Source organism: Syngnathoides biaculeatus, chromosome 22 (assembly GCF_019802595.1).
Source record: "Syngnathoides biaculeatus isolate LvHL_M chromosome 22, ASM1980259v1, whole genome shotgun sequence".
In the NCBI taxonomy this organism is placed as follows: Eukaryota; Metazoa; Chordata; class Actinopteri; order Syngnathiformes; family Syngnathidae; genus Syngnathoides; species Syngnathoides biaculeatus.
In genome coordinates this window covers 4,658,292-4,671,710 of record NC_084661.1, presented here as the reverse complement: position 1 = coordinate 4,671,710, position 13,419 = coordinate 4,658,292, and the positions used below count along the sequence as shown (strand labels likewise).

Sequence of the window (13,419 nt, the reverse complement as noted above, 5' to 3'; positions counted from 1 at the left end):
GGAGACAACTTAGTGTGTTCTGCTAAGAAAGGGGAGAAGGAGACTTGGTGCTGGAACCCCAAATTACAGGAAGTCATACAAGGAAAAAGGTTAGCAAAGAAGAACTCGGACCCTGGCAGGACTGAGGAGAGACAAAAGGAATACATTGAGATACGATGTAGGACAAAGGTAGAGGTAGCGAAGGCGAAACAAGATGCGTATGACAAAATTTGACACAAGCTTGGACACGAAAGGAGAGAAGGATCTCTACAGGTTGGTTGTACAGAGGGATAGAGATGGGAAGGATGTGCAGCAGGTAAGTGTGATTAAGTATAGAAATGTGTTTATTGGTGCCAGTAGTGTGCTAAATAGATGGAAAGAATCCTTTGAGAAGTTGATGAAAGAAGAAAATGAGAGCGAAGGAAGAGTAGAAGAGGCAAGTGTGATGGACCTGGAAAGATAGTTGGTCCTGATTAGATACCAGTGGAGGTATGGAAGCAATTTGGAGAGGTGGCTGTGGAGTTTTTGACCAACTTATTATTATATTATAGAATACTAGCGGGTGAGAAGATGAAAGAGGAATGGGGGAAAAGTGTGCTTGTTCCCATTTTTAAGAACAGAGTAGTGGAAACTATAGAGGAATAAAGCTGATGAGCCCACACAATGAAGTTGTGAAAAAGAGTAGTGGAGGCCCGACTCGGGAGAGATGTAAGTATCTGTGAGCAACAGTATGGTTTCATGCCTAGAAAGAGTACAACAGATGCATTATTTTGCCTTGAGGATGCGAGTGGAAAAGAAAGAGAGAATGTCAGAAGGAGCTACATTGTGTCTTTGTCGATCTAGAGAAAGCCTATGACAGAGTACCAAGAGTGGAACAGTGGTACTGCATGCCTAAAATTGGTATGGTGGAGAAATATGTTGGAATAGTACAGGCAATCTATGATGGCAGCAGAACAATGGTAAGGTGTGCCGTAGGTGTGACAGAAGAATTTAAGGTGGAGCTGAGACTGCATCAGGGATAAGCTCTGAGCCCCTTCTCATTTGCTGTGGTAATGGATAGGCTGACAGATTGTGTTAGATTGGAATCCCCTTGGACCATTATGTTTACATATTATATCGTGATCTGCAGTGAAAGTAGGGAGCAGATGGAGGAACAATTAGAAAGGTGCAGGCATGCAGTGGCAAGGAGAGGAATGAAGATTAGCCGAAGTAAAACAGAATATATGTACATGGATGAGTGGGGTGGAGGGGGAGGTGTGAGGCTACATAGGGAGCAGATGGAGGAACAATTAGAAAGGCGGAGGCATGCAGTGTCAAGGAGAGGAATGAAGATTAGCCAAAGTAAAACAGAATATACGTGCATGGATGAGTGGGGTGGAGGGGGAAGTGTGAGGCTACAGGGAGAAGAGATAGTTCAAAAAGTTTATAAAACGGTTGTGAGGCCGGTCATGATGTATGACTGAGAGAAGATGGCACTGAAGAGACAACAGGAAGCAGAGCTGGGGGTGGCAGAAATGAAAATGTTGAGGTTCTCTCTAGTAGTGAGCAAGTTGGATAGGATTAGAAATGGCTCATTAAAGGGACAGCTAAAGTTGGATGTTTTGGAGACAAAGTTCGAGAGAGCAGACTTCAATTGTTTGGACATGTCGGTAGGCGAAAGAGTGAGTACATTGGTAGAAGGGGTGCTGAGGTTGCAGCTGCAAGACAAAAGAGCAAGAGTAAGACCAAAGAGAAGGTTGATGAATGTTGTGTATCTATCTATCTATCTATCTATCTATCTATCTATCTATCTATCTATCTATCTATCTATCTATCTATCTATCTATCTATCTATCTATCTATCTATCTATCTATATCTATCTATCTATCTATCTATCTATCTATCTATCTATCTATCTATATATGTTAATTCTGTTATAAGTACAGGGCTTTCATTACCTTTTTGGACAGTTCTTTTATTCTTGGCTTATTACATTTTTAAGAGGGCAAAATTATTCTTATGGGGGAGGGATTTGTCTTTTTTTTATATTTTAGAGGCTTCTACATAACTAAATTTATACACGAAACAAAGTTAGCTTAATAACACTCTTGGCCAGAGCTGTGAGGAACCACACACTACATTTGCTCCGTTACATTAACTCAAGAAACATTTTGGATAAAATGTACTTGTCAGAGTACTTAAAATGCACAATACTTTTTAGATTTGCTTGAGTATTTATGCAAAGAAGAATTAATCCTTTTACTCTGTTACAACAATCGACATGACGTTCGCTACTTTTATTTATCAATTCTTGCATTAGCATGTCCATTTTTAGATTCCATCTTTGTCCTCCGCATAGGTTATCAATATAATTTGACTCATCGCTGTCTGAAATTCACCATCTAAATTTAGTGTTAAGAACGCGAGGTTACTCCAGGCCAGAACCCAACACAGCGAATTGTTGCCAGTTGAATTTCAGACAGCGAATTGTAGCCACTTTAATCTTAGGAGACTGAAAATATTATTTGAATTTTAAAGGTTGAAATTTTTTATATTGCAAATTTGTTAACATTGAAAAGTTTAACTTAAATACAGCCATTGAAAAGGTGATCACTTTGAAATAATGTGAATTTTACAACATGAAATTTTCAGAGGCATTTTTAATTCAAATCCTGGTAGCACATATTTACTTCCATAGAAGAAGGCTACCCTCTCGTTCACCGGGATGAACTCCAACATACAGGCGCAGCGCCAGGGGGCAACAAGTATACCCTAACATCGTCGGCACATCTCACCGTGGGCAAATTCAGAGTGGAAGAGAGTCCAACCCCTCTCAAGAGTACTGGTACTTGTGCCCAAGCCATACGCGGAGGCAAACCCAACTATATTTACTTAGAACGTCTCAACCTCACACACCAGCTTGGGCTCCTTCCCTGCCAGAGAGGTGACACTCCACATTCCTAGGGCCACCTTCTGTAGCTGGGGATCGGATTGAGGTCCCTGCCTTCGGACACCACTGAGCTCACACTGCACCCGACTCTTAATATCCACCTTTTTTGCCACCTGCCCCAGCTTTTTTGGAATGTATTGCCGTTATAAAATTCTCAGTTAATGATTATCTGCTAAAACAATAAATTATCAGTTTGAATACTGAATATATATATATATTGCCTTTGTAGTGTATTAACTAACTCAACTGATTAGTGGTTGAACATGATGTGCAAATCAATGTGTTCTGTTTTTATGTTTAATACAAGGTTCCAATTTCATTGAAATTGGGTTTGTATTAGTGTTCAAATAGATATGAAGAAAATTTGTTCTGAATATTTCTGTAATCCATTGTCAGGCAAATGCTTTCCAGCCCAGCAAATCCAGAGAAGCCAGATCATAATCATTCATTCACCTTCTCTACTTGTTATCCTCACTAGGGTTTGCAGGCGTGCTGCAGCCCATTCGGCTGACTCCGGGCAAAAGGCTGAACTAGTTGCCAGTCAATGACAAGACACATACTGTGTGGAGATTGCATGTTCTCTCCATTCCTGCGTGGGTTTTCTTAGGGCACTCCGGTTTACTCCCACATCCAAAAAACATGGAATCGCACCTTGTTGTGATTGTGAATGTGACTGTTATCTGTCTCCATGTGCCCTGCGATTGGCTGGCATCCAGTTCAGGTTGTAAACTGCCTCCCGCCCGGTGACAGCTGGGATTGGCTCCAGCAGTCCCGCGACCTTCGTGAGGATATGTGGCTCAGAAAATGGATGGCTAGATGGATGCATGTTTCTGTGATGTAGGAGGAAACTGGAATGCCCACACTGGCATAGAGAGAACATGCAAATTCCATACAGGCAGGGCCAGGATTTGAACCCTGGTGCTCAGAACTGGAAGGCACCACAGTGCCACCTTGGAATAATTCAATATTACATGATGTTTATCCATGGTTGAAATTTCACATTTGTCTATTTATGTATTTATTTCTGTATACTGAAAAAGAACCAAATTAAAAGCAAGCATCAGAATGACTTTTCATTTAATCTATTTTTCTTATTTAACTCAACTTGATTAAATTCGTATCACAGGCAATTTTATATTGTTCTTCACACACACAATATTAGCAAATACAGATTGTAGAAACAATGATTACATTTGGAAGCTCTACTTTAATTCAAACCATTAAAATATTCTCAATTGTTAAACATTGGAAAGCTTTTCAGCTTCACGTACAAAGTCTTTCCACTGAATTGCAAGCAAATTTCAATGAGGATCAGATTTTTGACTGTGGTAACATAAGCAGATGGTTAAAAGATATATTTCAGGAAGTTTCAGTCTTGCAGTGTGCATTACCTGTTCCACCATTAAGTGTGTGTTGTAGAGACAAGAAGTCACACTCCTCTGTCCACGCTCTGCTTCCTTTTTTTAAATTCTTGTTACTGTTTTGTCAAATAGAAGAAATGATGAACGCATCCGAATCAATGACAGCTGTCACATGCCAGCAGTTTGATTTTACAGAATATAATCAGATCATTTCCATGTACACAAAATAATTCCAAAATGAGGGTGCTGCAATCTCACGCAGATAAAGCAGGTTGATCTGATGATTGAGAAGATGTTGACAAGATTCTTGCAATGTGGTTGCTAGGTGTCTTGTGACAGGAGAGTGATGGGGAGGGGTGTTAGGTAGTTTGCTAACACAAGCTACTCAAGTCAGTATCCAGCAGATGGGGTTGAGGAACCACCAGAAGAGATTGATCACCATTGAGCGATCAGTTGAGTTGATCTTCATACTGTTTCCGGAAACAATCGCCAGCAGGGAAGAACTCCCAGCAACGTTCCTGGTACATCTTCCATACATAAGATTCCTTGAAGACAAGAGAAGGAAGGGATTTACATTGGGTCTGATTGACCAAAATTAATTTGCTTGAATTTGTTATGAGACAGGTGTTCTTTATTTTCCTAATAATGATGTAGCTACACTATAATTGTACAGTATATTATATCCTGTGTAGTATACAACTGTCGAACATCACAGTAAGTGCAATAAACATTTGAGACACTTTAATGTATGAACAAGTATGTATAGAATGTATTCTTAGGTGAATGCCACATTCTTCATTCAAGTGTGTGAGTGACACACAGAACTGTTTGTGGGTGATGTTCGCAGTATTTTGAAAATGACAGATTTTAGTACTTTTCATTCTAAAAAATCTTTGTTTTATTTATCTATTAATTACAATGCTTAAAGTACTTTAGTCACATTAGAAACAGTGTGAGGAAAAAGTATGTTTACTTTTTGAGATGTCTTTTATTTCTGCATAAATTGGTGATTCAGTGGTCTCATCTTCTAAATCAGAAGGATAAACAGTCTGTAAAACTAATGTCAAACAAAAAATACATTTTCATGGTTTTTATAGCGCATAACATGAACATTCAGAGGACAGAGAGGAAAAAGTAGGTGGACCCCATTGATTTAATAACGAGTTGACATTACTTTGGCAGTAATGACCTCCACCAAACGTTTCCTGTAGTTGCAGATCAGGCATGCACAACGTTCATTTGTCATGTTCTCTGTTTTGGTTGGGTTGGATTTGTTTGCTTCCTGTGTTCTATGTCTCCTGTGCTCGTCTTGTTGGTTGTGTCCACCTATTCGTGTTTGGCCTTCTCCCTTGTGTTGACCAGCTCCCTCCAGCCAGTCATGTCCTGTCCAGTTGTTTCTCATTGTCTCCTCAGTCTCTGTGTCTTTAACTTCATTTTCTTTCATTTCTTGTCAGTCCATGTCCTTGTCGCGGGTTGCTTGCTTCGTTGCTCATTGTGTTTTTATGTTGTTGTTGTTTTTTTTAAGAATGACCAATGATGAAATTGACCAATGATGAAATAGAATGACCAGGTCACAAAGATCTGCCCACTACAAAAATGCAAAACATATTTATTTTAAAGTATATTGAGGATTCTTTATGTGTAAATGTATGTTTGTGTGCCTTGCATAAATGGATGACCCAATATTACAGAACATAATTAACTTTAAACATTTTTTGTAACTATCTGAGTTCATGTTCATGATCACTAAACACCATACAAATGAAAATGCACACCTGAGCTGTATCACTCACGTCAGTGGATTCGTCCAACTGCAGTGAGAAACACAATCTGCAGATGTCAGCTAATAATATAATATAATATTTCCGCCTTATTTTTAAAAGCTCGAGTCAAAAACAACGCCTCTTTTACCATCTCTCCATCTTGGAAGGACTTTGTTATTAACGATGATGTGACGAACCCAGAAGCGGTGCTTCAGTGGAGACTTTCGCTGTTGAACTATCTTGTGTGAAAAGTGACTGCTGTGCGGCCAATTGGAATTTTAGTTTGTTCACTTTTCTCATTCTTAGCTTGCTTTTTGGCAGAATGTCGGTGTCATATTTTCCACAAACAGGTCGAAAATGCCACTCCACATTTCACTACATTGGCAGATGAGGCTCATGCATTTAGAAAATGACATCGTTGGCCGCTTCCCATTCCGTATGAAAGTTGTCTTCTTTACTGCAGCATCCATACTCATGTTTATTAAGATTTCTTAAGTGAGAGCTTAAAATACAGGGGAACTCCCTGACAGTGTTTTCCTGTACTGTCGTTTACACGTGCGGTGAGCTAAAGTTGAAGAAAATATATATAGTTGATGTGGTTTTTTTTTTTTCGGCAGGCCGTCAGATCGACCAAAACTGCCTCACGATCGACCGGTCGACGCATTGAAAACCCTTGACATAAATCTATCTATGATCAAACAGGAATCTAGCCCCTTGTCAGTGCAAATGATTATCAGATGGTTCAGTCCTAATCTATAGCCTATGAAAAGGTCTTATTGTCAAGACCCATCTCATGATGGGTAAGAGCAGAGAGCTGTATCATCCTTGCAAACAAATTTTTGTAAAACATAATGCCATTGGTTACAGGCGCATATAACACCTTCTGAATATCACAGTGAGCATATTTGGGGCCATATAACTAAGCTCACCAAGGAGTACAAGAATATTCAGAACAGTTGAACAAGATCCGAAGACCACCTGTGGAGAGCTTCAAAAAGTAACGCACAGAATTATCAGGTATGATGATATAATGTGACAAGGAATACAGTGCCTAATGCACTCCGCCGCCACGTCCTGTATGCAAGTTCATCATGTAATCATTATCAAAGTAAGTTTCTGTCAGCTTGTCCTTTTAGGGGTCGCCACAGCGAAACGCTCATATTTGTTTGGCACAGTTTTTATGCCGGATGCGCTTCCTGACGCAACCCCTCTCGGGGAGTGGAGGCCCCAGTGGGATACGAACTCACAACCCCTGGTTTACCAAACCAATGCTCTAACCACTGAGGTATGTGGCCTCCATGGAATTATTATCGAACATCTCTGGAAAGAACTGAAAATCAAGGTGCGGAAGAGAAACCTACGGAACCTTCAAGATTTGAAGATGGCTTATGAACAGGAATAGCCCAAAATCACATCCAAGCAATACATGCGAGTAGTTTCTCCATACAGGAGGCATCTTGAACATTGCAGACATTGCAAACTAAGGTTGTTGTACAAAGTATCAAACAAATAGCAACTGGAATGTTAAATTCTTCCTTCCTGTGTTGTTTCACATTACTAAACAACTTAATTTCTGATCATTTCTGACATTTACACAACTTTGTTTCTGGCCTTATTTTTTCTACTTATTGTATGTATGGATTACTTTGGTTGTCCCCCGATATCTGGTGAACCATTGATGTCCATAGCACCTTTGGAAACATATTAGAGAAAAATGGCGACATGTTAAATACATGTTTCAGCCACTGTACAAAGTTCTGACTTCCACCCAAAAGACATAGCAAACATTGAGAGCTACTCACACCAGACATTTCAGGAATCTTACTGAACTGCAACACTTTTTAAAGGAGGAATGGTCTAAAATTCATCCTAATCATTGGCCTCGAGATAGTCGTGTTGAGATTATTGTTGCCAAATCTGAGTACAGTAATCCCTCGTTTTTCATGGTTAATTGGGACCAGAACCACCAGTGAAAAGTGAAAATCCACGAAGGGGGATCTATGTTTATGTGGGTACCAGAATGTTTAAAATATGTAAACAGTATTTGTACTTTGCACATTTGAGACAAAGATGTGTTTAGTTTAATTTTTAATTATAAAACTTTACAAGTATAATATATACAGAATGCTAAATTTATAACATAAATCTTCTTCTTCTTTTCCTTTCGGCTTGCCCCGTTATGGGTCGCCACCGCGTGTCATCTTTTTCCATCTATGCCTATCTCGTGCATCTTCCTCTCTAACTCCCAACATCAATCAACCTTTTCTTTGGTCTTCCTCTTACTCTTTTATTTACTCTTTTACCCATCTACCAAAATTCTCACTCTCTCGCCTCTGGACATGTCCAAACGATCTAAATCTGCTCTCTCGAACCTTGTCTCCAAAACATCAAACTTTGGCTGTGCCTCCATTTAGCTAATTTCTAATCCTATCCAACCTGCTCACTCCGACCGAGAACCTCAACATCTTCATTTCTGCCACCACCAGTTCTTCCTGTTGTCTCTTCAGTGCCACCGTCTCTAATCCGTACATCATGGCGGGCCTCACCACTGTTTTATAAACTTTGCCCTTCATCCTAGCAGAAACTCTTCTGTCAAAATACACACCAGAGACGTTCCGCCACCCTGTTCCAACCTGCTTTCTTCACTTCTTTACCACACTCACCATTGCTCTTCATCGTTGACCCCAAGTTATTGAAGTTGTCCACCCTTGCTATCTCTTCTCCCTGTAGCCTCACACTTCCCTCTTCATCCACATTGCATGAATGAGGAGTGAAGGGGGAAGGGTGATGACAATGTATATTCTGTTATACTCGGGCTAATCTTCATTCCTCTCCTTTCCAGTGCATGCCTCCATCTTTCTCATTGTTTCTCCACATGCTCCCGACTTTCACTGCATATCACAATATCATCTGCGAACATCATGATCTAATGGGTTTCCAGTATAACCTCAACTGTCAGCCTGTCCATTAACACAGCAAACAAGAAGGTGCTCAGACCCGATCCCTGATGCAGTCCCACCTCCACCTTAAATTCTTCTGTCACACCTGCGGCATACCTCACCACTGTTCTGCTACCCTAGTACATGTTCTAGACTATTCTAACATATTTCTAAGCCGCACCAGGCTTCCGCAAGCAGTACCACAGTTCCTCTCTTGATACTCTGTCATAGGTTTTCTCTAGATCCACAAAGACACATGGTTGCTCTTTCTGACCTTCTCTGTACTTTTCATTGAGCATCCTCAAAGCAAATAATGCATCTGTGGTACACTTTCTAGGCATGAAACCATACTGCTCCTCACAGATACTGACTTCTGTCCTGCATCTACTCTCCACTACTCTTTCCCATAACTTCATTGTGAGGCTCATAAACTTTATTCCTCTATAGTGGCAAGAGCTCTGCAAGTCACCTTTGTGATTAAAAATGTGAACTAGCGCACGTTTCCTCCATTCTTCAGGCATCTTCTTGCCCGCGAGTATTCTATTGAATAAATTGGTCAAAAATGCCACAGCCACGTCTCCAAATTGCTTCCATACCTCCACCAGTATCTCATCAGCATCAACTGCCTTTCCATTTTTCATCCTTTGTAGTGCCTTTCAAACTTGCCCCTTGCTCAGCACACTACTGGCATCAGTCAACACATTTCCATCTCTATCCTTAATCACCCTTACCTGCTGCACATCCTTCCCATCTCTATCCCTCAGTCTGGCCAACCTGTAGAGATCCTTTTCCCCTTCTTTTGTGTCCAACCTGGTGTACGTATCGTCATTTACCTCTTGTTTAGCCTTCGCCATCTCTACCTTTGCCCTATGTCGCATTTTAATGTATTCCTTTCGCCTCTCCTCAGTCCTCTCAGTGTCCCACTTCTTTGCTAATCTCTTTCCTGTATTTTGGGGTTCCACCACCAGGTCTCCTTCTCCCCTTTCCTACCAGACGACACACCAAGTACTCTCCTTACTGTCTGTCGGATCACCTTGGCTGTAGTAGTCCAGTCTTCCAGGAGTTCCTGATGTCCATCGAGAGTCTGTCTGACCTCTTTCAGGAAGGCCGCACAGCATTCTTCCTTTCTCAACTTCCACCACTTGGTTCTCTGCTCTACCTTTGTCTTCTTAATTTTCCTACCCACCACCAGAGTTTAATTTATAGTCAGTAACCTCCTTCAAATTACATCTTCTGCACAGAATATAATCCACTTGCGTACTTCTACCTCCACTCTTGTAGGTCACTATATGTTCCTGCCTCTTCTGGAAAAAAAGTGTTCCCTACTGCCATTTCCATCCTTTTTGCAAAGTCCACCACCATCTGTCCCTCAAAGTTCCTTTCCTGGATGCCGTACTTACCCATCACTTCTTCATCGCCCCTGTTTCCTTCACCAAGATGTCCATTACAATCTGCACCAATCACAACTCTCTCTTTATCTGGGATGGTCAGAACTACTTTCATCTCATTCCTTCAAAAATTTCTCTTTCAACTTTTCGTCACATCCTACCTGTGGGGCATAGCCACTAATCACATTATACATAACACCCTCAATTTGAAGTGTCAGCCTCATCACCTTATCTGATACTCTTTTCACCTTCAAGACGTTCTTAGCTATCTTTTCCTATAAAATGACCGCTACTCCATTTCTCTTCCCATCTACGCCATGGTAAAATAATTTCACTTAAACTTCTAGCCTTACTACCTTTCCACCTGGTCTCTTGGATGCACACTATATCAACCTTTCTCCTAATCATCATGTCAACCAACTCCTGACCTTTTCCTGTCATAGTCCCAACATTCAAAGTTCCTACATTTAGTTGTAGGCTCTGTGCCTTATTCTTCTTCTGCTGACTAAGACCCTTTCCTCCTCTTCTTTGTCTTCAACCCACTGTAGCTGAATTCCCACCGATGCCCTGCAGGTTAACGGTGGTGCGGGCGAGTATTGTTAACCCGGGCCACGACTGATTTGGTATGGGATTCGTTTGATGAACGCTCATATGGGTTTGGCACAGTTTTACGCCGGATGCCCTTCCTGACGCAACCCTCTGCATTTATTCGGACTTGGGACCGGCCTACAGATTGCACTAGCCTGTGCTCCCCATAGGGCTACAGATAGTGAAATAAAGACAATCAAATAAACAAAGTCAACACACAAGGTTCACAATTCACATACTACCTAGGCTATGTTAAAGTAAGGGTCCGTACCCATATGAAGAAAGAAGAAAAAGAGAGATAAAGCAGATTCAAACCACAATGTCCCTGCAGTGTTTCTTCCGGCAGGAGTGGAGCAAGTTGAAGTTGAGGGTTGCGTCCACTTGTTCAGCGTCCTCTAAATCCTCACGGTCCTCGTTGTAGTCTTCTTTGTGGTCCAATGTAGGCCTCGCTAGCGTTAGCTTGTCGCTAGCGTTAGCTTGTGTCTACTTGTCCAGTGTCCTCGAAATCCTCACGGTCCCCGTTGTAGTCATCTTCTTTGTGGTCCAATGTAGGCCTTGATAGCATTAGCTCGTTGCTATCGTTAGCTTGTCACTAGTTTTAGCTTGTCCTTGGTTATTTAATTTCCCTCTGGTAAGTGTTACCGGCCTCAGAAATGGGCAAGGCCACACCCTGGTTGCTGTTTTAAAGGATAATAGGGGTGAGAGTTTGGATTTTGGGGATGTAAAAGCATCTCAAGGGAGCACCTGCATCCACCCTGCACCAGAGACATCATATTTATAATATAAATGTAAATCATAAAACATTTACTGTATTATATTAGTGTATAGTTACCATTTATAACTTGGAGGCTTTTCTGCTGGAGGTGCTGGTGATGGAGCCGAGGTTTTTAGCTTTGAGATGGGGATTTGTTTTCTGTGTGTGTGCGCACGCACGCGTGTGTATGAGGGTACCAGAATGTATAAAATATGTCAGGAGTATAGTATTTATACTTTGCATGCTTGAGACAAGAATCGTAACAGTGCAAGTGTCTTGGTAAACAATAAAACTGACATTTTTATTGCAGTATGGAGTTAACATTTGCCAGCACGGTGGACCTTCTGTAGCGGGTTGGCCTGGCAGCTTTGAGGACTGGGGTTTAAATCCTCCGCTGCCATCTGTGTGGACTTTGCATGTTTTCCCCGTGTCGCGTGGGTTTTCTACGGGCACTCTGGTGTCTTCCCACATCCCAAAAACATGCATTAATTTGAGACCCTGATTGCCCCGAGGTGTTAGTCAGTGCAACTGTTGTCTGTCTCTATGTGCTCTGCGAATGGCTGGCAACCAATTCAGGGTGTACCCTGCCTCCTGCACGATGACAGCTGGGATAGGTTCCAGCACTCCTGCGACCCTCATGAGGATAAATGGCTCAGATAATGGATGGATGGAATTTACATTCCTCAACCTAAGAATCTTCTGCTGGAGGTGCTGGCAGTGTACACAGCTGAGTTTTTTTTCCCATTAAGATGAGTTGTTTGTGTGTGTATGTGGGTAATAAAATGTTTAAAATATGTCAACAGTATAGTACCCATTTATATTTTGCATATTTGAGACAAACATTTTCAACAGTAAAAGTGTCTAATTAAATCTTTATTGATTAAAACCTTGTACTGGAGAAAAACAGGGTGTTGTCTTTTTCGTTCTGCTTCAAAATTCCCCCGTACAAGGACATAACCCCGTCAACACAATTGCTAAACCCAACAGCTCGTACCATATTGTCACTGATGTCTTGTGCAAATTCTTCCTCCACATAACGAAGAGCCGCATTGTTGTCAGCGGAGAAAGTCTCCTTATACAGACGGACGCTTCTGAGGGCGTAACAACCAACCTTTGTTTGCCAAAAAGCCTTGTTCTTGAGGGGGTGAATCCCTCCTTGCTACTGTCATGATCCTGCTGCTTCAGCCCGGGCTGTGCGGGTGCCCGCGTGGCCGCACTAATTGGAAGGCACACACCTACGCCTCATGCGGGCTGATTATACCCTGTATATATAGGACCCCGATGACGACTGGTTCTCCGCCAGATCGTTGAGCTTCATGCCCCGTTCGAGTACTCCCGTATCCCTGATCGTCAACCCGTGTGTATCGCCTGTTCTCCGACCGACCCGGTAAGCCTGACTCCTTTGACACTTCTTCCTTCCTTGATCGATCTCCCATGTACTGACCTGCTCTCTACGCCCGACGTCCCAACTATTGCTGCTGCACCTGACTGCCTGCCCGATCCGCGACCATTTAATAATAAACGTTTTTCCCCGAACTACCTTGCATCGTCCGAGTCCTGCATTTGGGTCCTACTCCCGTTCCGAGTGACAGCTACTAGCGGTCTGTCAGCACTTTCTCCAGCCTCTTCATCATCGGTACCGGGCCGTTTTTCTGCATTCCACTATCCACAAAGCTAACGTAGCTTCCATTCAAAAAATCCTTATATTTTGCGCACT

At 41.8% G+C, this 13,419-nt stretch overlaps 1 protein-coding gene across 1 annotated transcript in view; it reads right to left on the bottom strand.

Annotated features, from left to right (window-relative positions):
* Positions 1 to 3,969: 3,969 nt before the first annotated feature.
* The window catches only part of ryr2a (ryanodine receptor 2a (cardiac)), a 407,989-nt gene continuing 398,539 nt past the window's right edge, over positions 3,970 to 13,419 (bottom strand). Inside the window, 1 exon segment of the mRNA XM_061810997.1 lies at positions 3,970 to 4,815. Coding sequence (XP_061666981.1) covers positions 4,720 to 4,815 — 96 coding nt within the window. The 3' untranslated portion in view covers positions 3,970 to 4,719.